The following is a 27,895-nucleotide window of genomic DNA, read 5'->3' on the forward strand; positions in this document are numbered from 1 at the left end:
TCAGTGAGGCATAAACATTGCACAGACTGTTTGGGGAAAATGGACTGTATCCATACGTCAAAGTTCTACAATATGACAAATGACCTCTCTGATAATTTACATTCAGCAAAAAATCCACTTGAAATTTCTCATCACGAAATGGATGAAATTCCTTTTCAGTTTGCTCAAGTAATGTCAATAATCCTGAAGAACAATCTTAGTTATCCTTGGGCTTACGTACCGGTTGGAGCTGCAGTTCTTCATGCATCATAAAAAGGAACTAAAACCAAATTCTACCATTTGAACAGCATTGCATTTCCTCAAAAACAAATTTTAAAAAAAGGTCTTTAAAGATTAAGTGTCTCCAAACTCACATTGCAGATATCAAATAGGAATTAATAGAAAAACCTGTCACTATTTAACTTGCCTACCGCCAGGAGCACATTTAATTTCCCTGTGAATTTATTTCTGTAAAGGATGAGACATTGATATGATCAGCAGAAAATCTGGCGTGTCACATGCTGTTTTTCTTAAAAAAAAATCAAAAACTATTTTGAAATAGTCCCATGTTTAACTGCAATGTGTGCTGCTGTGCTTTACTGGTAAGTTGAAAAATGTGAGAAGTAAACTCTTGCTAATATACTCTTAGCATACTAAATCTCTTACCATCTCTTCTTTCAGTTAGTCCTGATGAAGGATCTCGGCCCAAAACGTCGACTGTACCTCTTCCTATAGATGTTGCCTGGCCTGCCGCGCTCCACCAGCATTTTGTGTGTGTTGCTAAGATACTCTTAATGCTTTAATACTAAAAACAAGCATAGTCGAGACATAAACTGATATATGAGAAGCAACTATGAGACGGGAGGTCAGTTGACTGTTTCAAATACAATCAGTGATACATGCGCACATCACATTTTTTATTAGTTTTGATCTAGGAGAAAAACAGTTTGCAAACTTCTGTTCAAGCTCTTAAATGCTGACTCTGCCTAGTGTTATAGGTGCTGAAAGTAATATTTTTTTGTAGGCATTTCTTGGCTTGGCTTTGAAAAATACATTTAATTTGTGACTAGTGAGGTTCTCAGAGTTCAAAATTGCTAAGTTGTGTCAATGTGACAGCTCCTATTACGATGAAGCACATGGGAAGAGATTTAATTTTAAACTGTGAAATTATAATTGCCTCCCTTGACTGGAGGTTTATGGCCTTGTCATGAGAATTCTGGGTAAAAGCTATGGTGTGACATCAGGTTATATTCACTTTTCAGAATTCACAGAACATTTAGATTGATATTGGCTTCTTGCAGAAATGGTGACAATTACTGTTATCGACAATATCACCGCACCATTACAGACTTATGAGCAGCTATAAGGTTCAACCAATATGCTCAGGAGCTGTAATCATGAAATTTAAAGTAACACATACTAAAAGGTTACATATCATCCAGAAGCTGAGAAACGACTGATTTAACTTTTATTCCTTATTGCTTTTCATTAGGCCACAGCAATGGATCCATTTACTTGTATTTTGAACCAGTAAGTTTGTCTGCTTGAATTTCATGGGCTGAAATGTCCAGGATTGTTGGTTTTCATATGCTTTTATATTCCCCAATTATTTTCAGGTGCCAAAACCTGAGCTCTAGAATTCCTTTCCTTTCCTCTTTTCTGTATTCTATTACTGTACAATGTTTTTTTTTCTAACTTACACTTGGCCATGCTTTTGATCGTCCATCCTAATTGCTTCTGAAACTTGATGTTTTACTTTTAGAGATACAATGTGGATTAGACCCTACCAGCCACACCACCCAGAAACCCCCAGCTTAACCCCAGTCCAATCACGGGACAATTTATGATGGTCAATTAATCCACTAACTGGTACGTCTTTGGACTGTGGGAGGAAACCAGAGGGCCCGGAGAAAACCCATGCATTCCACAGGAAGGATGTAGAGACTCCTTACAGATGACACTGGAATTAAACCCCGAACTCTGACGCTCTGAGCTGTAATAGCGTTGGGCTAACCACTACACTATGTGGTGCTCCCAAGATGTCACAATCCACTGAAGAACCTTCAGACTTTTATTTAATAAATGCAAGTTGTTGCAAATACGGTATATTCCTTTGGCTGTTTAAATACAATGACTAATAAAATTATATTAATCATATTATACACCTTACTTACTCCAATAATTCTGTGGTTACTTCCAGGTGCCACAGAAGCAGAGGAACTGCAAACTAAACAATAGGACTTGAAAAGTTTAGTGTGCTGCCGTCTCATGTAACTACCAGCCAACATTGCACTTCATGTTGTAAAAGGGATTTGTATTTTAATTTTCCCATTCACTTCCTTACCTTCTTTCACTTTGATCATAGTTCACCAAAGTTCGCCTGCTCCAGCCTTCTGTTAAGAATTGTGCCCTTTTTAACATTTTGTATCACTGACTCTGTAACAACTTTTATTTTTAAAAATCCTTTCATTTAATACAAGGGTTATGGGGAGAGGGTATGAGAATAAGAGTAATTGAATAGTTCCATCGAACAACCAAAGCAGGTAAAATGTTCTCCTTTTGTGTTACATCATTCAGTGAATATGACTGTGCGAAAGTAATGATTATTCAATCATAAGATATCTACAAGGAGCGGTACCTCAGGAAGGCGGCATCCACCATTAAGGAACCCCATCAGCCAGGACATGCCTCTTCCCACACTACCTCACTACTTTTTAAAAAATTTCTGTTTTTGCGCTACTTATATTAACTATTTAATATACACATATATACTTTCTGTAATTCATTTAATTATTTTTTTCTATATTTGTCATGAATTGCATTGTACTGCTGCCGCAAAGTTAACAAATTTCGCGACATATGTCAGTAATATTAAACCTGATTCTGAATTCAGACCCAGCATTGGAAGGAACTCTACCCTTGGTAAGGGTGCCTTCACACTGTGGTGAGAGGGATGGTTATCTGGAATGAATCGGAACAATTAACCTTTTATCTATGCCCCATGTGAAAATATAAAATCTGTAAACTTTAATTCAGGGTTTAGGAGAGTTAATGACAAAGCACATTTACTTCATGGCTATTGTTAATACACACTTTTCACAAGCTTACCCATGAATTTTGTTTCAAAACAAATTCTTGACAGCAAATCTCACACTCCATGCCAGCTGTCAAATACTGTATGTACATAATACTCATGATCTTTCCACGAGACACCAATTCTGCCATTCCAAAGTTTATTAACATTGACAACTACAAAGAAAAGTTAGAAAAACACATCTAAGATGAGCAAGTGCACATCAAATATAATCCGGTAAAATTTAAACTGCAATGTACTGCCTGATCCTGTTAATATGGTTAATGTAAACCTCATTACGGGCAATGGATTTCATTCAAAAGGAAAGTATTTTAACTTACAATAATTAACTCAAGCACTTTGAATTCCTACCAGGTTAAAAACATGGAAGGGTGTTGTATGGCATTATATCCAACTGAAAGTGGCACACGTTGATCAGTTTATTTCATTCTTGGAGTCACACTGTAATGAAAAGCAGAAAACCACTGCTTCTATACAAATTTGTGGTTTGCAGTAATGAAGGCCACTCACCTTACTTCTCCCATAACAGTATCATCAAATGTAACGGTGTACCAGTTAACCAAGTGTAATATTTTGAGATTAAACGTTTGAATAGACCAGGATTGCACATATAACAAAAAAAGGAAGCTAGTGCAATTAAAGCTGGCAATAGAATATCAAATCTTTATTGCTTTATTGAGTTTACAGTCTTGTACATGTAAAATTCAGAGGTAAATTTTCAATTTGAATAAAAATACTCTTCTTGCTGGCTGGCTCAGTATACACCCAGAAACATGATTTTACATGTTGAAACTATCATTGGTAGAAATAAAACAATTGGCTTTTACAAATAAAAATTAAATAAAATGATAGCTTGCAAAGTTCAACATTACATATATCTTAAAAAACTCTCTGTATTGTGTGTACACTGAAACAACATCTCCCGGATCTCCTTACATGCAGAATGCATCTCAGTTGTCAGCAAGGGACCTATTTGAATATTGCCATAGTTACAGCTGTTATCACTGTCAACAAAGCCAGACCCATGTACAGTTTCTTCACTCTGGAGCTTTTCAGGTTCCATGGCAACAGGCTTGTGCTGAAGTAGTTCTCATTGCCCCGGAAATGATGAGCAGGAGAAGCCATACCATTTGCACAGAAAGGCTTGAATTCCTAAAGGGGAAGAAAGACAGATGAGGACAATAGAAAGAGAGTAGGAAAAAAGAACAAGCGAGGGAGAGAGAGAGAGGAGAGAATGAAGGCACGTTATTTGATATCACCGTTTGTCAGACTAAGAATAATAATTCTGAATTTGAATAAGCACCAAGGTTCAGGCTTGAGTCTAAAAAGCCTTTTAAGAAAAAAATCATATTAAATAGGATCGTAAAACTTTAAAAAGCTGAGAAGTTAAATTCCTTGATCATTTCCTCTATTAGTATATATAAATAATCTGAAGTTATTCATCACATCATTTATCAGTTCCTTATCTCTGCACTCTTTAACGTATGTTTTGAAGTCTTCTGCAGCATTCCACACCTGAAACAGGATCATTTAGCTCCATCCTAATTCAGAATCATTATGTCATCAAGATAAGCTCAGCTAACCATGAAAATTGAAACTGTCAATCAACCAAACAGCAGGCAATCTCTCCCTAAGGTAGTACATATATGAGAATTACTGTACGTTGGTAAGAGCAATCACAGATTACGATCTGAAGCACGCATTAAAAAGTAAAATCGGTAAATTCTGTTACAAAATCTGACTTCATTCCTTTACCAATTAGACATAACAAATGTTTATTTGTTTCTGACCGAGAATTTAATTCATTTAACAGAAAAGTTATTTTCATTTAATCATTAATTATATGTATTTTTGTTTGTACTTTGGGAATTTGTAATGGTTTACTGCCTTCCCTAATATTTACATTTCCTTTCAGTAGATCACCTACCACCCAATGAAGATTGTAATGTGCATCGAGAAGAAAGGAGACCAGCATAGGCACTGTCATCTTCAGCCTGACAAATCCATTGAAGATAAACCCACTGTCCTTGGTACCATTCCTTTAGCAGATACATCACTAACAGCAAAGCCGTCTCAGTTTATCAAAGGAGTTGTATTCAAGGATTATGTGTTTAAATTAGGTGGTCCTGACACCGATTCGATGTGGCCATTTCAGGAGGATGTTCTGCTACCATATCATTTTTGGGTCACTTAGAACTGGCAGTTGTAGCAATAAATTAATTTGTATATTCCGGCACCATCTGCTCACCAGCCTCTTCATGGTCCATATTTGCATTGTTAGTCAGACCGCGATTCACTGCCGCAACAGAAATTACGATTCTTCTCCCAGGAGTGTCAACAGTCGACAAAAAAAATCACTTTTATCACAAATCTTGAATGCGGTGAATACCTCATTATTAACTGCATTCAAGTGGCAACTCAACACTTCCAAATCAAGGTATCCTGTCAACTGCAAAAGACCACACACTCTCAGTGTGCAGTGACTTGTGGATTGTTTGCATCAGCTCTGAATTCCCTGGCAGTTTACCTGCATTTTGTGTTCCTTTGTTCCAAGAGATGTGACAGGAAGGTGGCTTCTCTTAAAAAAGAGGAGCTGACCTCTGCTGAGAATGCAGTAGTGAGATGAAGCATAAAAGTGAGTTTTATCTGCGGACTTCCAAGCAATGCCCCCGATTAAAATGTCAAATGTATCTTATTCAGAGGCTTCTGGTGTTGTTATTCCAATCAGTGTAGTGTAAATAAACTTTTCTCAATACCGAGCAAACTGTAGGTGAGGAAATGGGACCTGAAAGCCAATGGTAGCAAAATGATTTCTTGAATTATCCACTTGGAGCTCCCTTCCACTAAGCTTTTCTCTGTTCCCCCATAAGTGAAAATTACCCCACAGAAATAAGCCACTCCTTTGTTTATTCTACACGTTCTGTACAGCGGTAGTCTTTAATCTATATTTTAGGTGACTCACTTTAACCAAATGATTCACCATTTCACTGAACAATGAGAGATTCTCCTGTCACGGATTCAGTGCTTCCTTAAAGGGACAATGATCCAATTTTTTGAACAAGTATCAGTGATCATCAGCAATAATTTTTTGAAGATTATAAACTTCTTTTAGAAATGTATAACCACTTTGCACTACAATTGGCTTTATTCTTTCATTCTCATTTTCTTATTCCTTGTATAATTTTGCATAATTTATGTTTAAGTAATATTCTGGTGGGGAGGAGATACGTCTCCACCAAAGGAGGTGTAAGGTGCTCCTTCCCTCCGCCAGCCTGCAGGTCACCCTAGGGCAAGGTGCAGCACCTGCTTAGTCCCCCGATCAGGGTCACATGAAGCCATGTGAGCAGGTGCTGGATAGTCGTATGAGCAGCTGGTGCATATTACAAATTCTGGTTATGCAACCACCAATGCCAGGGAGACAGTTTCTGAAGAGTATTCATAATGGCTGGGGTCACCTATCCTGTAAAGACACTGCCAAAAAGAAGGCAATTGCAGACCACTTCTTTAGAACAATTTGCCAAGAATAATCATGGTCATGGAAAGATCATGATTGCTTACATTATTTGACATGGCACATAATGAACAAACGAGCGAGTGAATACTGTGTCTTTAACAAAGAAGAGAAAATTTGCAAATGCTGGAAATCCAAGCAAAACACACAAGATGCTGGAGGAACGCAGCAGGCCTGGCAGCATCTATCCCACCGCCGTTTAAATCTACTCCTCAGCCTTTTCTCTCCAGTCCTGCCGAAGGATTTCTGCCCAAAACATTGACTGTACTCTTTTCTATAGATGCTGCCTGGCCTGCTGAGTTCCTCCAGCATTTTGTGTGTGTTGACTGTGAGTTTAATGCTATGTGTCTCTGATGCCGTTGCAAGTAAGTTTTCATTGCACACCTACATTCATGTATTTGTATTCATGCTAATAACCTCAACTTAACTTGGACAAATACTAGAAATGAAGTACTTCTTGCATTTTTCTACATATATATTGACCTCAGGCTTCATGGAGAGGTGCTCCTTTGCACATCTTCAATGTGATAAATCTCTCACCTGCCCTCTGCTTATTTCCCAGCATATCCCAGGGTGACACAGGAACTCAGCTACCTCACAACTCCAGTCAGCCAGGTACAATCGTGACTTCTGGTGCAGTCTGTACAGTTTGCCTGCTCTCTTGTGATGGCATGAGCTTTCTCCAGTATCATAAAGACAGATGGGTTAATAGGTTAATTGGCCCTGGCGTGCAGGTGAGTGGGAGGATCCGGGGGAAGTTGATAGGAACATGGAGGAATTAAAACTGGAATGTGCACTGTAAGGCCTGTTTCTGTGCTCTATGACTATGTAATTGAAGCACCTGCTGGTATTTGACTAACATGGTGCTTAACCCTGATTTAGGTCAATCAAAACTTGCTCTGCATCTCCACTCTGAAATTAGTGTTGCCCCAAATTCTGAGCCTTTCCTCTTAGCACAGAAAGAGATTAGAACAATGATGTTATAAAGAAATAAAATGGAAGAAAAATGACAGATCTAGAGTCTAGCAACTTTGGTGATAAGAAACCATGGATCAGGACTGGGGAACTATACAAACTTTCAGAAGATATCAAACTGATAACTAGTTGATGGAATTGTCAAAAGGTTAATTTTAAAACTTCTAGAATGAACAGAATAGCATGAATTAAATGTGAATAAGGACTTAAGTTACTGGCGATTTATATTCCTTTCCTACCCTTGCTCTGTTCTGTTGATTTGAAAATCAAGTTTTTCATTTATTCAACCGTGAAACCTTTTTGCAATATAGTTATTTAAATTGTTGGAAGAATTATTTTAATACAAGGTACTTACCTTATGGTGTAATTTGTCCTTTTAGCCCTATCTAATAATAAGTAAAATAATCAAATGTTAGTTTTCCTCTCAGCCCCATCATTCTTATTTAACAGGTTTTAACAGGAGACTACATTCAAACCTGGAGGCTTCTCATTATTAGCGAACTTATCCTTTTGTATCTCCTAAAGGTTGAAATATGAAAGAGAAATTATGTCCTTCTGGTTGATAAAAAATAAATCTGACACTAATTTATATATTAACCTGGTACCCCAAGGAATTTAGTGGTGCTGGACTAGAAGATTACTGGATAGTACCCCGAGGAATATTTCAAGAGAATTTAATTATATTCTTTAAAATGTTATAAAGATGTATAATTAATTTCTTCTCCATGTTTTTAAAGTGAGAATTGGAACAAATGAAGTGTGTTTAAAGTGAGTGTGGACAGAGACTCTCAGTGAGCTTAAAGGGAACATGGGTAATGGGGCCCAGGTCAATTGAAAGAGACCATGGAAAACAAGGCCCTGTGAGCTTAAAGGGAACATGGGTAATGCAGTCCAGGTCAATGGAAAGAGACCATGGAAAACAAGGCCCTGTGAGTTTGGAGGGAAAACAGAAACAGAGCCGACAGTCTTTAAAGTCAGTGTGGAACGTAAAGCTCGGATGAATTCAAAGAGGAAGGAAACTGATCTCCAGTGAGTTCAAAGGTAGCATGAAAACTCGGCCCTGGTGTGCTTAAAGGGAGCACAACGGGAGTCTGCCCATTTTCCCTGTAACCACGATGGCTTCTCCCTTCCTCGTCTGTGCGATGCTCTGGTTTCCCTCCCATTCCAAATAATGTGCAGATAGGTACATTAATTGTCCAGTGTAAATTGTTCCTCGTGCTAGTGGTTGGTGCGAGAAACAGAGATTGTGTGAAAAAATATCTTCCGGGGAATTAAGTAGACACAGACTTGATGGGCTGTATGGGCTCCTTCTATGTTATGAGGAAATATGACTATCCAGTTGGAGCTGCATCAGGAGACAGGCAATTTGTGCTAATAAGCACATGACTCAAAAATGAAGTTGTATTTTGGAGTACCCAGTTAAGAGAAATACAATAAATTGTAAATTGAAATGGCAACGATTAACAGATTGGAATGGAATCAGTTTTAAAATAAAAATAAATGAGCACTGGTTTTAGTTACTGATGCATAACTGGATTACTGATCTTTTAAAGCTAGGTTATTAACGCATTTTCATAACTAAAACTGTATTGCTTCAGTTTTTCATTAGTGAATGATTGCCCAGTTCCCATCGTACTTCATTCTATTGAAGTCGGTTCAGTGCAACTCTCTGCAGTGTGGATCTGTGCCACAATTTGTCATATGTCAATTTCCCATCGGAGATCCATAGTCCCCTACCGAAAAGACAAAATCCATGCAGGAACTGTGGCCTTGTTGGGCCTTGGGGTCATGTTGAGAACATCATCAATAGCAATGATGGCAGAAAGGAGTACTTATCAATACCAACACTGGCAGAGTTGTTTTTTGTAATAGCTCTTTTGAACAAGAGTTATACTCATGGGTCATATTTGGACATTAAGTAACATAAAATGACATGTTTGCTCGTCATCATTAACTATTTTTCAAAGCATCATTAACCATTTTTGAAACCAAAAAGACACTGAACAACTCCAGTGCTGGTTACTTAAGAGTCATCCACCTTGATTCATTTGAGCTGTTCTGAACCACAGAATACCATAACATTCAGCTCTTGAGAACATTCCCTCTTCCAGAAAAAACTTTCTCCCTGTTTAGGTTTCCTCTGAACATGGCCCAAACCTCAACCAACCAAGTAGCCAAGACATTAACCTCCATAACTTGGAAAATTATCTTGTTATGATGATCCAGGAAAAGAATAATATACTTTTGTGCTAGAGCTATGCTGGTGTTAAGTGCACGAGGACTTGTATTTCACTACTAAAGAGGCCTGTTCTTATCAAGTCCAGACAGGGTGTACATTTGGCTTGAGGATAGAGTCCTCGGCCTTCTGAGCGGAGTGGATAAAAATGACAACAAACTTTTGGCACACACTCAGTTCAAGAGTTAGGAAGTTAAGCTGCAGCCTTATAAACCTCTGGTGAGGCTGTATATGAAGTACTGCATTCATTTCTGGTCTCCACATTATAGGAACAATGTAGAGGATTTGGTGCGGATATGGAAGAGGTTTACCAAGATGATGCCTGGATTAGAGGGCATGTGCTATAAGGACAGATTAGACAAAGGTGGGTTCTTTTCTCAGGAGGCTGAGGAGAGACCTAAAAATTTATAAAATTTTGAGAGGCACAGATACAATGCATTTAAAAAGTATTCACCCTTCCCTCCTCACCAGAAGTCTTCATGTTTTATTGTTTTACAGCATTGAATCACAGATGCTTTGAAAAATGGTTAATGATGACAAGCAAACATGTAATTTTATGTAACCTGATGTCCAAATATGACCCATGAGTATAACTCTTGTTCAAAAGAGCTATTACAAAAAACAACTCTGCCAATTTGGCTTTTTTGACACTGATCAACAGAAAAAGACTCTTTCATGTCAAAGTGAAAACAGATCTCTACAGTGATCTAAATTAATTACAAATATAAGACACAAAATAATTGATTGCATAAGTATTCACCCCCCACCCTTTAATATGACCAAATCATCACTGGTGCAGACAATTGGTTTCAGAAGTCACATAATTAGTTAAATGGAGATCACATGTGTGCAGTCAAGGTGTTTCATTGATCAGAGTAAAAATACACCTGTATCTAGAAAGTGCAACTGCTGGTGAGTCAGTATCCTGGCTAAAAATATACCATGAAAACAAAAGAACACCCAAGCAACTCCATGAAAAGGTCATGAAAAGCAAAAGTCAGGAGATGGATACAAGAAAATCTCCAAGTCACTGAATCTCCCTTGGGGTATGGTAAATTCAATCAACAAGAAATGGAAAGAATATGACACAGCTGTAAATCTGCCTAGAACAGGATGTCCTCAAAAACTGAGTAACTGTGCAGAAGGGCACTAGTGAGGGAGGCCACCAAGAGACCTATGGCAACTCTAAAGGAGTTCCAAGCTTCAGTGGCTGAGATGGGAGAGACTGTGTATACAACAACTGTTACCTGGGTGCTTCACCAGTCACAGTTTTATGGGAGAGGGGTAAAGAGAAAGCCACTGTTGGGAAAAAAACTGCCAGAGTTTGCCAAAAGGCATGTGGGAGACTTTGAAGTCATTTGGAAGAAGGTTCTATGGTATGATGAAACCAAAATTGAGCTTCTGGCCATCATCGACTAAACACTATATTTGGCATAAGCCAAACACATCATCAAAAACACACCATCCCTATTGTGAAGCATGGTGGTGGCTGCATCATGCTATGGAGATCCTTCGCTGCAGCAGGCCCTGGAAGGCTTGAGAAGGTAGAGGGTAAAATGAATGCAGCAAAATACAGGGAAATCCTGATGCAGTCTGCAAGACGACTGCAACTTGGGAGATGTTTTGTTTTCCAGCAAGACAATGACCCCAAGCATAAAACCAAAGCTACACAGGAATAGCTTAAAAACAAAGTTAATGTCCAGGAGTGGCCAAGTCAGAGTCCAGATCTCAATGCAATTGAGAATTTGTGGCTGGACTTGAAAAGGGCTGTTAACTCACAATATCCTGCAATCTGACAGAGCTTGAGCAGTTTTGTAAAGAAGAACGGGGAATCATTGCAGTGTTCAGATGTGCAAAACCAGCAATTTTTATGTGTGTTGATTGACAAGAGACCTATCCACACAGACTCAAGGCTGTAACTGCTTGCAAAGGTGCAGCTACTAAATACTGACTTGAAGGTGGTGACTAATTATGTGATCAATTATTTTGTGTTTAGTAATTGTAATAAATTTAGACCAATTTGGAGAAATTTGCTTTCACTTTGATACAAAAGAGTCTTTTCTGTTTATCAGTGTCAAAAATGCCAAATTAAACCCACTGTGATTCAATGCTATAAAACAATAAAACATGATAACTTTCGGGGCGGGGCAGGGCAGTTGAATACTTTTTATAGGCACTGTAGAGTAGACTGCTAGTTCTTTTCCCAGGTTTGAAATGTCCAATACTAGAAAGCATATACTTGAGGTGGGAGGGTGAACAATAAAAAGAGACATGCGAAACAAGGTACCTTACGTAGAGAATGGTAGGTACCTGGAATGCACTGCCTGGAGTGGTAGTGCAGGCAGGTATGATAGAGGCAGTTCAGTGGCTCCGAGATGGGTACAAGAATGTGCAGAGAATGGAGAGGTCTGGACCATGTGTGGGGCAGAAGGGGTTAGGTGTCATTAGCTTAATACGTCAGTCCAACATCACGGACCTGTTCCTGTGCGGCACTGTTCCATGTCCTGTCATACACAAGTTCAGGAAACTTCTTTTGAAGCACTTGCATAATACAGAACAACAATTTATTTTAGGCTCCAAGAGAATAGTCACAAAAATAGCTTACAGTATCACAGAAGTTAGAGAAAGGAAAAAAAAAGATACAAAAGATTTGGAAAGTAACGCTGAAGTGCAGATTGCAATGTTTTGAAAGTGGCTAAACTGTACGAGAAGGGAAACTGTGGAAAAAGCAACTCGACAGTTTCAGAGCGTCTTTGAAAAGGATTATTTAGAATAGGAGGTATTGAAATGCCCTAAATGCAATTAAGTTATGAACGAGAGAAGAGGAGTATGTCATATAGCTTCAGCTAGATCAACAACAAAACTTCAGAGGGACAACAGTGATAAAGGAAGATTCTGATTTAACTACTTTTAAAGATCCATGGCCACTACTAAGTAGATAAATGCATCTGTCAGTTTGCTTTGGCACTGTGCAAAGCAGTAGATATCAGCACCTGCTACCTTGCATACAGCCTATTTCTCAAAAATAGTCATATAATCAGCAATCATTTAGCTGTTTTGACTATACTAATTCAAAAATTTAAGATGCACTGTAAAGGAGTGCAGTGAAGTCGAAGGGGAAGAAAATCAAGAACGTTTAGTCTTGAATTCAGTGCCATGAGGAAGATACCTTCACCATAATTTAAGTATTTAGATGAGCACTTGAAGAACCATGACTCATGACCACACACTAAGAACTGGAAAGTAGTAGTAGCCTTCTTTGGTGCTTTTATGGTTGTCATAGGACACGGACAAACGTCTCCTTTCTCTACCTTAAGTATCTATAATACACAAAAAGTATTGAGAATATTTGTGCAACAACTTGCCTTCCACCTCAGTTCATTTGTAGATCATTTTTGAATAAACTATTTCCATATCTTTTCCAAGTTTCAAACAACACTCACTTCATGGTTCTATACACTGAAGCCCAAAGATTAATTAACTTGCTGCCCTCAATGACCTTAAGCCAACTGATCACCCATTTATTCCATCTTCCATCTACCATTACAGGGAGCTAATATTAGTGACCTATCAAATATATTTATTTATTCATTTATTGAGATACAACAGAGAACAGTTCCTTCTGGCCCTTCAATCCACACCGCCCAGCAATCCCCCGATTTAATCTGAGCCTAATCATGGGATGACTTACTATGACCAATTAACCTACCAACTGGCACATCTTTGAACTGTGGGAGGAAAGCGAAGCACCACGTGGTCTTGGGGAGAACTTACAAACTCCTTACAGGCAGCAGCAGAAATTGAACCTGGGTGGGTTGCCGGTACTGTAAAGCGCTGTGCCAACCACAGCACTACCGTGCTGACAAGATGTGCTGCTACACCACCTGAATTAACTGGCAATATCTAAGAAACACCAGCACCTTCTCTAGCACTGGAGCAACGAGTGAGATATTAGCTTTGGCTTCAGCCTCAGGAGAACTTCACTAATTCACATGACTAGATCGGCTAGATCTTTAGTTTACCTCAATGAATATGAGCAAGGACTGACATCACAACAAGAGATCTCACTCTTGTCAAAGTACATACTAATTTGTAGAGTTATTATATAATTCCAATGCAACAGAATACAAAATATTAATTCTTTCATGCAGGTTACTTGAAATTGCTAGCAGTTTGACATTTAATTCATGTCTAATTATAATGGAGATGCTCTGAAATTATAATCAGACATTTCATTTCACACTCAGCTAAGCTTAACAGTGGCTATTACAGATGTTAGAAAGGTAAATCGTACAATACAATTGATGCTTCCCCACCCCTCGTAAATTCTTAATTCGATCCTACTGCTGAAAGTTTTGACTTTCTGGGGTTAAATTCTAGGAATTCCTGCTACTGCTTGTAGTACCCTCGCTGTCAGCTAAGATGTTTCTTAGTTCAAACTTTGGGGGAGGGGAGAAACTTGAAGCCAATTGAAAGCAAGAGACCATCAACAATTGGACTGTTGAGGGTACAGTTTTCTACAACCACAATGGTTGTGTCAGGCTTTGGTGACTGGTGCATGCCTTGAGACCATCTGAAGAAGGCTGTGTTCCACTTTAACTAAAGAAATGGAGAGAAAAAATACAGTGTGGGTTTGTTAAATAGATTGAGGTTCAGATGATATATGATTCAAGGCTCATGTGGTTGGTTGACTTACTATTGTTCGCTGTACGCCTATAATGGTGAAGCCCCAAAACTGATGAAAAATCATTTAATCAAGCTCAATAACAAAAAGCAGAAACTACTGACAGTAATTCCTGTAATGGGTCAAGCAAATTTCCACGAATTATTCATGATAACCTGACAACATCTATCATCAAAGATCCCCACCACTACGTCATCTTCTTGTACCTAACATCTGGCAGGAAGTACAGAAGCCTGAAGTTCCACACCACCAAGTTGTCTTCAACTGTTCAGTTCTTGAGGCAATCACTACCTCAGCAGAGTGACACCATGTCCACTCTGAGAACTTGGCACTATAATAGACGATTTTTATTCTAATTACGTTTTTCTTGGATATGTATAATTTATTTATGCTCTTGTGAATGTTGTGTCTCGAATGCCATATTCCTGTGATGCTGCTGCAGGTTAATTTTTCATTGCACCTGTGTATGAAGTGAACTTTGACTTTGATTATAGCAGCACCCTCCTCTTCTGTTAATATTGCAGGCACTCATTACCATTGGAGATCAGTGGGTGGTGATTGGGACTGTGTACTCTGCAGATATATAGGCAGCACCACTGCTGTATGTCAGCATCACCACACTCAATACAATTTGGGCCCTGAAGCTGAGGCTTTCCAGAATTGTGGTTCCAGACTTCCAGTTTTGCAAGAACCATAACAAAATAATATAATTGCTAACAGTGACCCCCACAATTAAATCCTGGCAGCTACAACACGTGCATTATAGAATGATCAGTCTTGCCCATTTTAGTTGAGGCAATCTAACCAGATAAAAATGGTGACCCTTTGTAACGAGAGTAGGACAGCTTGTAGATTAAAAAAATTTCAGGACCTGACAGCTGATGGGCTTGAACTTATCCAGCACTAAGACACAAATGAGAATGGCAGAGTTGGGAAAGCAGACTAACTTCTCCTCTCTTTCTTTCTCTCTCCTCCTACCCTCCAGCTTCACAGTGCCCCTCTGTATTCCACACTTACATCACTACCCGTTTTGCCCTTGTAACAGGGAGACTGATGAGATCATATTCAACACTTCGCAAGCTGGGATCAGATGAAGCAGTACAAAGAATAAAACTCTGTTTCTTGGTCTTATTAGTCAGTATCGTTCTGCAAAAACTAATAAGTGCAAAGTTTTGAGTGACATTAATATGCAATAATTTATTTTATCGAGCAGCGAGTAAACTGAAAACTAAGGTGATCGGGAAAAAAAACATATTCACAATATTCACTTCCACTTGCAGCTCCTCGACAGATGAAGCAGCAAAACCTTGGCAGTGATCAGCCAGGAGCTGGTAGGTGGCAGATAACATCTGTGTCGCACAAGTGCCATCTGTCTCCAAGAGGCAGTCTAATCGACCACCTTACCCATTCCAAGAGCATTACCTTCATTGGGTTCTACACCATCAACATCCTGAGGGCCAATCACAGATCAGAAATTCAACAGAAATACTGTGGCTACAAGAATAGGTCAAGGTTGGTACTCTGGGTATTGGAGCTTACTTCCTAACAGTCGAAATCTTTTCCACATTCTGCAAATTCAGTAATGATGTAACCCAGCGTGACGATGGATAATTAAGTCCCCAACACAGAATACATTATATGTCATTGCCTCCTGCAGTTCTTACTCTAAGCACTGTTCAATGCTGGAATAGACAATGTCTATCCCAGCACGTGAAGACAGACTCCGGCGGATTGAGCGGACGAGACCAATTGACGGTCCAATGGTCAAGAAGGTGGTCTCTGCAAGCGTCGTGGAACGTGCAGAGCAGGACAAGACACAGAAGACGTCCTGGTCATCCACTGCGCCTAGTCCCATCTCCAGCCGTCTCAACTCTGTCTTGCCACTGGATCCAGATGGGATTTGAGAAGAGAGAGTGAGGCTGATGCTGCGCAACTCCCGCTCACTTAAATCCAAATCACGCTTTAGTCTCGACGCCATCATAATAGTGTCAAGGTCCTCATCGATGTCGACAATGGACGAACACAGAACACTGTTCAATAAGAAGGAAAATGAAAGATGTGGTAGTCATTATGTCTCTGTGTCTGATGTCTTGAAACTTCATGGAGACTGGAATCAAAGTTGACTTTCAGGATTACTTCCATCTACTCCCAAACCCGCTATCAATAGCAAATCTACTCTGTCTCCCTTTACCCTCCTCCCACCCATCATCATCAATATCCACTCTACAGCCCTCTCTGATGGTTCAGACAGACGCTACCCTAGGACTGCGGTAGAGTACAGTGGCTTATTCTCTGTCAGGTATAACTCTGTGAGGCGCACTGCAATTTGACTTGGCCCTGTGATTGCTCTCCTCATTCTAGATCCCAGTGGTTGTGAGGACTAATAACAAGGTTAACCAGAGTGGGACCAGGAGCAACTCTACCATGAAGGAACTTCATGTCAAAATTAAATGTGCAGACTCCTCTCCTCAAAGAAAAGCAATCGGGTGGTTACTTCAAAATCCATAAAATCCATGTTTATTCATTCTACTTAGTTCTTTCCTTTATGTCGTCTTTGTTTCCCAATCTTAATTCTGCATTGTGTACATGATTTAAATAGCAGTTTTCTTTCCTGCGTTTCACTTTGGGTGGTGTTTGGCTCAATGGGCAAACTACAATCTAATTGGTAAAAGAATGTAGCCTTTTCTGTTCAGAGAATATAAATTTGTCGTGCAGGGCACTGTAATGAACTAGCATTTGTGGGAGCTTGACCTGCAAGCCCAGGTAAAATCTTTTCTCACTGAGCACAAAGTGACCTGACAGCAAACTCTGGACCATTAGCCAAACTTCAGCCATCAATTTTCTTTTCCCCCAATAAGATACCGGCTGCATTAATAATTTTACTTGTGTCATCTCATGATGAAAGCAGCAAGTAGTAATGAGGAATTTAACAAGTTGGGCATCTAAGACCTGTTTTATGAACTCTAAGAAAGAAACAAATCATTGAATCTTTTAGCTGACCTGCTTTTACCAATAACCAAATGGGCCAACTCCAAATGCTTGAATGAGGATGTTCCCTTGTATGAATCCTTTTAGAAAGAGCACTATAAAACCAATTCTTTACATGTAAATCTAACAAGTCAAATCTAAATAAATCACGATTTCTTTTCATCTATCTCCCATGCTTTTGAGTTCAACTAGAGTTAATACAATGATTCTAATATCCTTCTAACAATCCAAAAACAATGTTGCCTCCATTAGCAAGATAAAAGTTTTTTCACACAGAAAACATGGTGTCTGAAAATGGGCAAGCAGGGAAAGTACCATGAGTGGAGAGATCTCTCTCCCTTCACACGAGGGAAGTATTCTTTAGCAAATTCCATCTTTTCAGATGAAACCTAAAAGACTGAGTGATCCCACACCGAACTGCCATACTGCCATACACACATCACATGTAAAGAATCTATTAATAAGCTATTCATTCCCCCACATCCCTCACCAGCATAGATTAGCTGTGTGCAATTTGAGAAGCTAATAGTAACTGACACTAATTCACATCACGGCCTTACTTCATAAAATGGACCTGAACATCTACCGGAGATCATTTTGCAACTTTGGGAGGAGAGTTTAGCCAACAGAAAAGAGATGTGAGAACAGGCAGCCTTTGTTTTCAACACCATTCTTGATATCTGGTTACTCCTCTCCATATTGCCATTTTGTTCAAGTTTGATCGGGCGGACTGGCAGTGCCGTCTGCAGTCACTGAACAACACACAGCTAAATTGAACTGAACATTCCTGGACTGTTTCTATGTCTCTGTGGTTTGATATTTTATATTCGGTGTTTCTTTCTCATTTTTTTGTTCTGCAATTTGTTCTTTTTTTTGATGTTACTTTGTTTCATGGGTGTCTCTGAAAAGACTCATCTCAGGGTTGTATCTTGCCTACATACTTCAATAATAAATATACTTTGAATCTTGGTAAATGCAATGGAGTCTTGGCAAGAGGTCCTGCATGATAGCAGCTCATGAATAATTTCGATAAAAACGAAGTCAAAAGATGGAGGTGACCAAGGTGATTGGTGCATGTAACATTGTCCTTAGATACGCAGAAGGAGACCAATATATACAAAACTACTTCTTCATGTAGCACACCTTCAACACTTAATTAACAACAGTCTGGCCGAACGAACATAGGCTCACATTCTAACCACTACAAAAATACTACACACATCTTAGAGATTTTGCCTCCATCCCAGAAATTAACCTGCAACCTTCTCTGAACTGTGTTAAATGCAAGTACAGTGGACTCTGCTTAATTGGTACACATTGGAACCAGTACATCTTGGTCCAATTAACTGGCTGCCCTAATTAGCCAAAGTTTCATGTAAATAGTTTTTAAGTATAAAAAACAAACATTAAAAAATTATGCATTTAAATGAAATACAGTACAAATTACACCACCACCAATAGTACCACAGTACTATAAAACTGTATTGGTTCCTAATAGTTATCAAAGGAGGAATTCATCCAATGTAATTGAAACTCGATCGGCAATAGTCTCCTGCCCCAATTAAGCAATGTAGTGTTACAAATAAATGAAGGGAATCCCGGCAATTTTCTCAATTAGTTTTTGTTCTTTAAGCATGGTTCCAAATAAGTTACTGCCCCGATTAACCAAAATCCACTCTATATCTTCCTTAAGTATGAAGAACAAACTATACGCATGACCCCAGCGTCCTGCACTGCTGTAGCAAGGACTTCCCTACTTTGATATTCCATATCCTTTGCAAATAAAAGGGAAATATTCCATTAATCCTTCCATACCTTCAAGCCGACCTTGTGTTTTATGTACAATGATACCCATATCTCTCATTCAAGTGGCTCTCATTCAAGACAACATACTAGTTTTCTATTCTTCTTAGCAAAATGGATAACTGCACATTTCTCCACAATATACATGTGATGATTTACCATTGTGTTGTTGCAAAGCCAGGGAGAAAGAGGAGCTTGTTTGCCAGCTCCTTGAAGAACAAGGTCACAGATTAGTTCTGCTCTGGAAAACTCAAAGGAGGGCCACAATCAGGCAAATAGAGATAGACACATACAATAAGGGCATCGTTTGTTTCACCTAAACATATATGTGATACATCTGGGGGAACAGGACTTTGTATGAAACCAGTGGTTCACTTTTACTGGCCCTCCCCCCCCCCCCGCCAAGTTCCAGGTATAACTGTATCCACTGGAGAGATTTGCCACCAGTTGCCAAAGATTTCTAATTTATTTGTACCCTTTTACAGTCAAGATTTCAGTCAAGCACTGCCTTGATGTTAATCGCAGTCATTCCCTACTCACTTCTGGAATACTGTGCTTGGGACATTGTAACAGGATTGGACTATTCAGTTCCCTGATCCATTTGCCTTTCACAAATGCTTTTTCCAGCACTTTTGCAGTAATAATAATCAGGTAGCACTCATCACACCTAAAACAATATACTGCAATGGCGATAATAAAGGATGAAAGATACTCAATGACAGGCTGAAGGGCCTATATCTGAGCTTTAGGACTTCGTGACTCACCTAATAGCTGAAATGCAAATTTTCATAACCCATTGTCACTTTCCATAATATAATGTCAGTGAAAAAACAACTTTTAAACAGTAACAGGATTTATTAAAAGGATATATTGAGTTCAACAGTAAGTCTGCAATATTTGCAGTGTCTGTTCAAACTGAACTCCTCCTCAGGCAAAACAAGTCTGTATTAGTAACCGGTAGCTGCTACTGCTCCAGAAAATTATTATCCTATTTACAGTAAAACACTTCAATGCTCTCAGGTTTTTCATTTAGAAAATTTCTAGTTATTAAAGGCATATAAAACTTTACTTTTTAAAACATATTAATATCTCAATCCTTTTTAAAAATAAAAGTAAATATGTTAGCCTTTTAGAGCAATTTACTTGTTCTGACTTAGACAAGCAAATACTTTCTCGTGCATGGATTCACTTCTGCAAAGCAATAACTCAAAAGCATTTGCACTCACAGACAAGATCAAATGATGCTCAGAAATCAGATACACGGTTTAATTTCACACTCCATCAAGTTTTACAACATGAAAATGTTAAGTGAAGAAAAGACTGCCACATACCTCTGTGAGGCCTGAAATCTCACCCTTCAGTAATGGTGTGACAATTGAAGGAGTGTGGATCTTTCCATTGTCTGCTGGTTTTCCCTTCATAAAATGCTTCCCTGCTTCATAAATATCAACTTCAATCATTTTTCCCAGAAATTCAGGTTGCTTAGGCACTAGCACCTTAAGGGAAAGCAGAAAAACAACAGTATAAGATTTAAAGATAGCCAGTACAGGTAACCAAGGCATTGACTTTCAAGCACATAAAGTTTTAGGGCAATGGGAAAATCAAATTTGTAAACTAGAGTGCTAATTTAGCACAATGGAACTGCAAGCTGCTTCTTTTCAAACCAAAGCTGCAAGTTTCTTTCAGATTAATGTCATGGTTGCATCTCAGCGATTAGTCAATGTTCAGTATGCTTTTTTTCCTACCCTACCTTTGCAACTTAATCTTCAAATATGCTTTATTCTTGGTTTCTCATTTAATATTGGATTTTCCTTCATCCTGATCATGGGAATCCATCAATAATTATGGAAACACCTCTTTGTTACAAACAGTATAGATCCCATTTCAGAACTATCCAGGCAAAAGTCTGGACATGCTGTAAACCATTTAAGCACATTCCATCATAGCATCTAAACTGAGACACATACATACATACATACATATAAAATTAACAGGGAAGGAAGCAAGCCAAGCCCACATCACAATGACCAGGGCTTCATTTCTGAACCCCTAATCCCTTCAACCATATAATCTCACATGAGAGTGAAAAACACAGATTTAAACAAAACCTTAGGAAAAATTATGAAATAAAATAATCACTCAAAAAATACTCTTCTAACTCTATCAGGTGATCAGAATCAATCACACAATGAAGAATTTTTAGTTTAAAAAAAAGCTTTATAGCAGCAATAGCCCTCAAGCAGACTGGTTGGCCTTGAGGATAAGCTGCATGTAAGCAAAACTGAAGCCAGAAGTGGATTTAGAGCAACTAAATCATCAAACTGCAACCTACTGAAGCTTACAGCTGAGGTTTCACATGGTAATTATGTTTACACAAATTAGATTTAGTCACATTCTTAAGGAAGAGACCACTTCAGAAAGAACCACACAGTCATTCCCTTCACAAATGTCTGCACCGTTAAGGATTACGCCAAATTTCTATTTCTGCTGTTCATGCTGATAATCAAAATCAGCTTTCAGCCTGTCATTTGGATTAGTTTTTCTGGGAAGAACAACGTTCTAGATGATGTGCAGGCCTTTAGCAAAGCTTTTAGCTATTACTTGCAGAAAAACTGGGCAGCATACATTAGCTGGCAACAAAAATCAATGAAGATATTTTCAGCTCCATGGAAGTTGATCGACCTGATGCTAAGAGACGAGAGGAAGCGAGAGAAGAGAGTGAGGGGTAGTAAACACTTGTCTGTTATTAGTTAAATATTCTCATTCCAAATGAAAAGTTGCCGCAAGTTGAAGTGCTGCTGCCTTTGGCAACATGATGTTAAAAGTATGCCGACTTTATGAAGAAATGTTTGTTTTACCTCCATGTGATATCACTGTCAATTGTTCCAAATTGTGCGATACCAGATGAAAATGATGATTCACTAGTCTTTCCTCAAGCATAAAAAAACCCTCTCAAGTACACTTTCATGAGAACAGTGCTCCTTTAAACTGATTCCATCATCCTGCCACAACTTCTGAACTTACTTCTTTGCTATGAAAACTTAAAACCCCCCAGGGACTGTCTGCACATCACAGGGATTGCTTGGATTTATGTCTTAAGAAAATTCCCCTGGTGTCTAATTCCATGCAACACAATTAAATATATTAAAAAAGTAAGTTTAAAGAGAGGTCTCAAGTTTAAAAATCAGTGATTATTTTTCTTCTCTCTTTGGATTTCTACATTAAGAAACAGGTTTAATGTTTCACATTTATGTGTCTGTATTCTTAACATGAATGACAAATTATGATTGCAAGAGGAACAAAATGTCATATGCAGCTTTCCAACTCTGCCTAGGATCATCTGTGATTTTATGATTCACATTACCACATGACTTGCAGATTCATTCATGCCTGTATGCGTTTCAGATGCAGATATTATTGACTTTAATGTTTGCTTTCCTCTCAAAAATGATCGACATGATTGAGGTGCTGACATTCAGAATCAACTTGTTATTACTTTTGAAAGGAATGTCTGCTCAATATAACAGGGGCTGTGTCTTGGAAAAACAGAAAGCACTTAGTGCGACTTTCTGCAAAGGTTTACCCATTGTATGATTTCAAAAGTTACTCTGTTGACCAAGACGACTTGACATACCAGTGTTGCTCCAATGGCATTAGCCCTGATATTCCACCTAACAGGTGGGCTGCTAGAAGGCAGTATTTCACACAGCAGGTCGTGAGAATCATCAGTACACCCAGCTCCCTACTTAAAGGGGCCTCTCCATATATACACCTTATCCCCCATACCCACCCCAACTCATGGTATAGTTTCAATAAATCTTTTCCAGTACTCTTGTTTCACCAATGACAATGAATGGAATAAAGGCTGGACCAAAATACTGTCTGACACAAACACAACATTCAAATCCCAAAAGTATAGCTTCCTATATTTCATCAGCAATGAAGTTCATGGGAGGTTCTTAACTGTACGTGGGTGATCTGGCTACTCAATGCATAAATGCAATCACACTATCCTCTTCCCATGAATGAGCAAATCTGGATGAAATGATGAATCATACCATCACAACCTGACTTCAATATAAACTTAATGGATGTGCTGGCCTTGGACAGGATTCAAAGGAGGGTCACAAGGATGATTCTGGGAATGAAAGGGTTATCATACGAGGAACTTTTGATAGCTCTGGGTTTGTAAAGGCATCCGTTAGTCTTGCGAGACCATGGATCTGCGCCTGGAAAGTCTTCACTCTCCAGGGCACAGGCCTGGGCAAGGTTGTATGGAAGACCGGCAGTTGCCCATGCTGCAAGTCTCCCCTCTCCACGACACCGATGTTGTCCAAGGGAAGGGCATTAGGACCCATACAGCTTGGCACCAGTGTCGCCGCAGAGCACTGTGTGATTAAGTGCCTTGCTCAAGGTCACAACACGCTGCCTCGGCTGGGGCTCAAACTCACGACTTTCAGTTCGCTAGTCAAATGCCTTAACCACTTGGCCACGTGCCAAGGGTTTGTACTCGCTGGTACTTAGAAGGATGAGGGGGTATCTCATTGAAACCTTCCATACGTTGAAAGGCCTAGACATGGTAGATGTGGAAAGGATGTTTCCCATGGTGGGGGAGTCTAGGGCAAGAGAGCACAGACTCAGGATAGAGGGGCATCCATTTAACACCCTCTTAAGCCAGAGGGTGGTGAATTTGTGAAATTTATTACCACGGGCAGCTGTGGAGGCCAGGTTATTGGGTGTATTTAAGGCAGAGCTTGATTAGGTTTCTGACTGGACACGGCATCTAAGCGTACAGGGAGAAGGCCGAGGAGTGGGGGAGAAAAAAAAAGGATCAGCAATGATTGAGTGGCGGAGCAGACTTGACAGGCCAAATGGCCTAATTCTGCTCCTATGGCTTATGGTCTTATGTACCGTTTCGAAAGACTCTCTTTCTGAAAAGGCTATGCAGCGGCTTACAAATCTCAGACTCAAATTATAAATGTTATTCAAGCTGTAACAATGTCCTCATAACTCGCACTAATACTGTAGAGTCACATTCTGAGCAAAAAAAATGCAATTCCATTCATTTATATCAGTCACACACACTCAGAAGTTATCAAAGCAAACTCTGTCAAAATGTATACTGAATATTTGCATTAGCTATATTTTTGGGCATAGTTGGACAGATTTTACAGTTTGATTTGGTGGCAAGTTATTAGATTTCAGGCTATTAGTCTATGAATTTTGTTTCCCCAAAAATATACTTTATTCAGAAATATTACAAAATAAAGTTATTTACAAAAAAAACTATTCATTGACTCTGAGTCCTTATTCAATAAATAAAGCTATTTACAATAAATCATGCATTGACTCTCAGAGCTTATTCAAAATAAAGATGTTTACAATAAATCATTTGTTGACTCTCAAACCTTAGTCAAGAATAAGACCTATTTACAATAAAACTGCTTACAATAAAAATCAGGCGTTGACTCTCATTCCTTTATCGAAGTTCCTTTACGGTCTATACCTTTCCGTATTTCCGGCCACTCCTGTGGCACCATGTTGATTCACACCGCTGATGAGGGGTATACTCCTCCCCACCTGACCCCTCCCACTCCCGTGGGTGATGAACCCTAAACTGTGGTCCTTCCCCAAGGGGCCTTCGTGGTGGCTGCACCAAGTTTGAGTGCATCCCTCAGCACGTATTCCTGCAGGCGAGAATGTGCCAGCCGGCAGCATTCAGCCACGGACATCTCCATGTGCCAGTAGACCATCAAGTTCCGGGCTGACCAAAGAGCGTCCTTCACCGAGCTGATGATCTGCCAGCAGCACCGGATGTTGGTCTCCGTGTGCATCCCCGGGAATAGCCCGTAAATCAGGGAGTCCTCCGTTACGCAGCTGCGTCCCTTCCATCCTCCTCCACACCTTCTTCGCGAACCCACAGTGTGCAAAGAGGTGAGTCAATGACCCCGCCTCACTGCAGTCCTCCCGTGGGCAGCGGGGTGTGGAGACGACGTTCCGGGCGTACAGGAGGGATCTGACTGGGAGGGCCCTTCTCACCGCCAGCCAGGCGAGGTCTTTGTGCCTGTTGGTGCGGTCTGGCAATGAGGCATCTTACCAGATGAACTGGACGGTCTGCTCAGGGAACCGCCCCACTGTGTCCATCACGTCTTTCTCCTGCAGGACATTATGTGCCGACCACTGCCTGATGGCCTTGTGGTCAAAGGCATTGACCTGGAAGAACTTTTCTACGAAGGACAGGTATGGCGGCAATGACCAGCTGACAGGGGTGTTGCGCGGGAAAGGGGCCAGACCCATCCTTCGCAGCCAGGGCGACAGGTAGAACCTGGGCACATAGTGGTACTTACTGCCCACGTATCTGGGATTCACGCACAACCTGATGCAGCCACACACGAAGCTGGCCATCAGGGTGAGGGCGACATTGGGGACGTTTTTGCCCCCATTGTTCAGGGACTTGTACATGACGGTCCGTCTCACCCGCTCCATCTTGGATCCCCAGACGAATCTGAAGACAGCTTGGGTGATTTCCGAGCTGTAGGAGCGGGGGACGGGCCACACCTGCGCCAAGTACAGCAGCCCTGAGAGCACCTCACACCTGATGACCAGGTTCTTGCCCGTTATCGAAAGGGAGGGCCCTCCCCACAGTCCCAGTTTCTGTTTCGCCTTGGCAGTCCTCTCCTGCCAGTTCTTGTTGCACGCCTCGGCCCCTTCGAACCAGATCCCCAACACCTTCACGTGGTCAGACCTGATGGTGAATGGGACACCGGATCGGTCGGGCCAGTTGCCGAGGAGCATGGCTTCGCTCTTCGTGCGGTTGACCCTGGCCCCCGACGCCAGCTCGAACTGTTCGCGGATGTCCATAAGTCTGCGAACTGACCTCGGATCAGAGCAGAAGATGGTGACATCGTCCACGTACAGGGAGGTTTTGATTTGCGTCCCTCCACTGCCTGGCAGCGTCACCCCTCTTATGCCCTCATCCCTCCTGATGGCTTTGGCAAAGGGCTCAATGCACACATGAACAAGACAGGGCAGAGAGGGCAGCCCAGCCAGACTCCAGACCTGATGGGGAAGCTGTCTGTTTCCCAGCCGTTGACCTGGACTGCACTACAGCTGTCTGTGTAGAGCAGTCTGATCCAATTCCGGATTCCGTCCCCAAATCCTATTTTGGAGAGTACGTCCACCATGTACGTGTGCAGTATCCTGTCGAAGGCTTTCTCCTGGTCCAAGCTGACCAGGCAGGCGTCCACCCCTCTGTCCTGCATGTAGGCAATGGTGTCCCTCAGCAGCGCAAGGCTGTCTTGAGATCTTCCTGCCCGGTACAGCACAGGTTTGGTCTGGGTGAATCACCTGTCCCAGAATAGACCTGACCCTGTTGGCAATAGCCTTGGACAGGATCTTGTAGTCCACTTTCAGGAGACAGATGGGCCTCCAATTCCTAATGTCCTCCCTTTTCCCTTTCTGCTTGTAGATGAGGGTGATGATGCCCTTCCTCATGGACTCTGACATGCAGCCGGCCAGAAGCATAGCATTGCACACTTCCAGCAGGTCAGGGCCCATCCAGTTCCACAGAGCCGAGTACAACTCAACCGGCAGGCCGTTGCCTCCGGGAGTCCTATTCAACTCAAAGGAATGGACGGAGCATGTCAGCTCGTCCAGGGTCAGTGGCTGATCCAGACTCTCCCGCGTGCCGTCACCTAAGACTTGTGTGATAGACGACAGGAAGTTGTGGGAGGCTGTGGTGTCTGTGGTCTTTCTGTCGTACAGACCGACATAGAAGGACCTACAGATCCTCAATATGTCTGTCTGTGAGGATGCGACTGAGCCGTCCTCTTTCATAAGGTTGTGGATCCCAGAGCTCCCCCCGTGCAACTGTTGGAAGAAGAAGCGAGAGCACGTCTCGACCTGCTCCACGGTTTGGACCCTTGATCGGAAGATGATCTTGGAGGATTCGGCGGTGAAGTGTTGGGCTTGCTGGCCCTTCACCTCCCGTAACTCCTCCCTGACATCCAACCCCTTTGAGTGCAGAAGGAGAAGTTGCTGCAACTCTGTCTGGAGTTTACGCAGTTCCCTCTGCTCCTGCCTTGCTTCCTGGATACCCTTGCGGATGAAGAACCTCTTGATGTTCCCCTTGGTGACTTCCCACCAGTGAACCGGGGAATCAAAGAAGGCTTTCAAGGTTCTCCAACCTGTGTACTCCCTCTCTAGTTCCTCGATGTTCTCAGGGGTCAGCAGCTTTACGTTCAGCTTCCATGTCCCCCTGCCTGCCTTCTGGTCCTCCCGCAAGAGACAGGTGGCTCTCAGAAGGCGGTGGTCAGAGAAGAACACCGGCGTGACGTCGGTGGACCTGACCGCGAGGGACTCAGACAGGAAGAGGAAGTCGATCCGGGAGCGGGCTGAGCCGTCCGATCATGTCCAGGTGGCTTGCGGCTGTGCTCCACCTGTGGGGGTGCCACAGGTGTTGCGCAGCTTGCCTGCCTTTACTATTTCCCTCAGGAGTCTAGAGGTACTGTCCAGCCTACCGTCGGCACTGCCAGATCCTCCAGCCGCACCAATGGCGCAATTGAAGTCTCCGGCCAGAACGACCGGCTGGGACGTCACCAGCAGCGGTGGGAGCTGCTCGAGGAC

General features: G+C 41.0%; 1 protein-coding gene and 1 long non-coding RNA gene across 3 annotated transcripts in view; one reads left to right on the top strand and one right to left on the bottom strand.

Annotated features, from left to right (window-relative positions):
• Positions 1-463: 463 nt before the first annotated feature.
• Positions 464-8,316, top strand: LOC134358019 (uncharacterized). Its single transcript, XR_010020776.1, has 3 exons — positions 464-581; positions 661-844; positions 4,989-8,316. It is a non-coding gene; the product is annotated as an uncharacterized LOC134358019 (long non-coding RNA).
• cdkal1 (CDK5 regulatory subunit associated protein 1-like 1) overlaps positions 3,698-27,895 on the bottom strand; it is a 522,933-nt gene continuing 498,735 nt past the window's right edge. For both annotated transcript variants that reach the window (XM_063069880.1, XM_063069879.1), the window contains 2 exons: positions 20,602-20,766; positions 3,698-4,225 (listed from right to left, as the gene is read on the bottom strand). In XM_063069880.1, coding sequence (XP_062925950.1) covers positions 4,043-4,225; positions 20,602-20,766 — 348 coding nt within the window. In that variant the 3' untranslated portion in view covers positions 3,698-4,042. The remainder of the gene's footprint in view (positions 4,226-20,601; positions 20,767-27,895) is intronic.

This window comes from Mobula hypostoma, chromosome 17 (assembly GCF_963921235.1).
Source record: "Mobula hypostoma chromosome 17, sMobHyp1.1, whole genome shotgun sequence".
Classification (NCBI taxonomy): Eukaryota; Metazoa; Chordata; class Chondrichthyes; order Myliobatiformes; family Myliobatidae; genus Mobula; species Mobula hypostoma.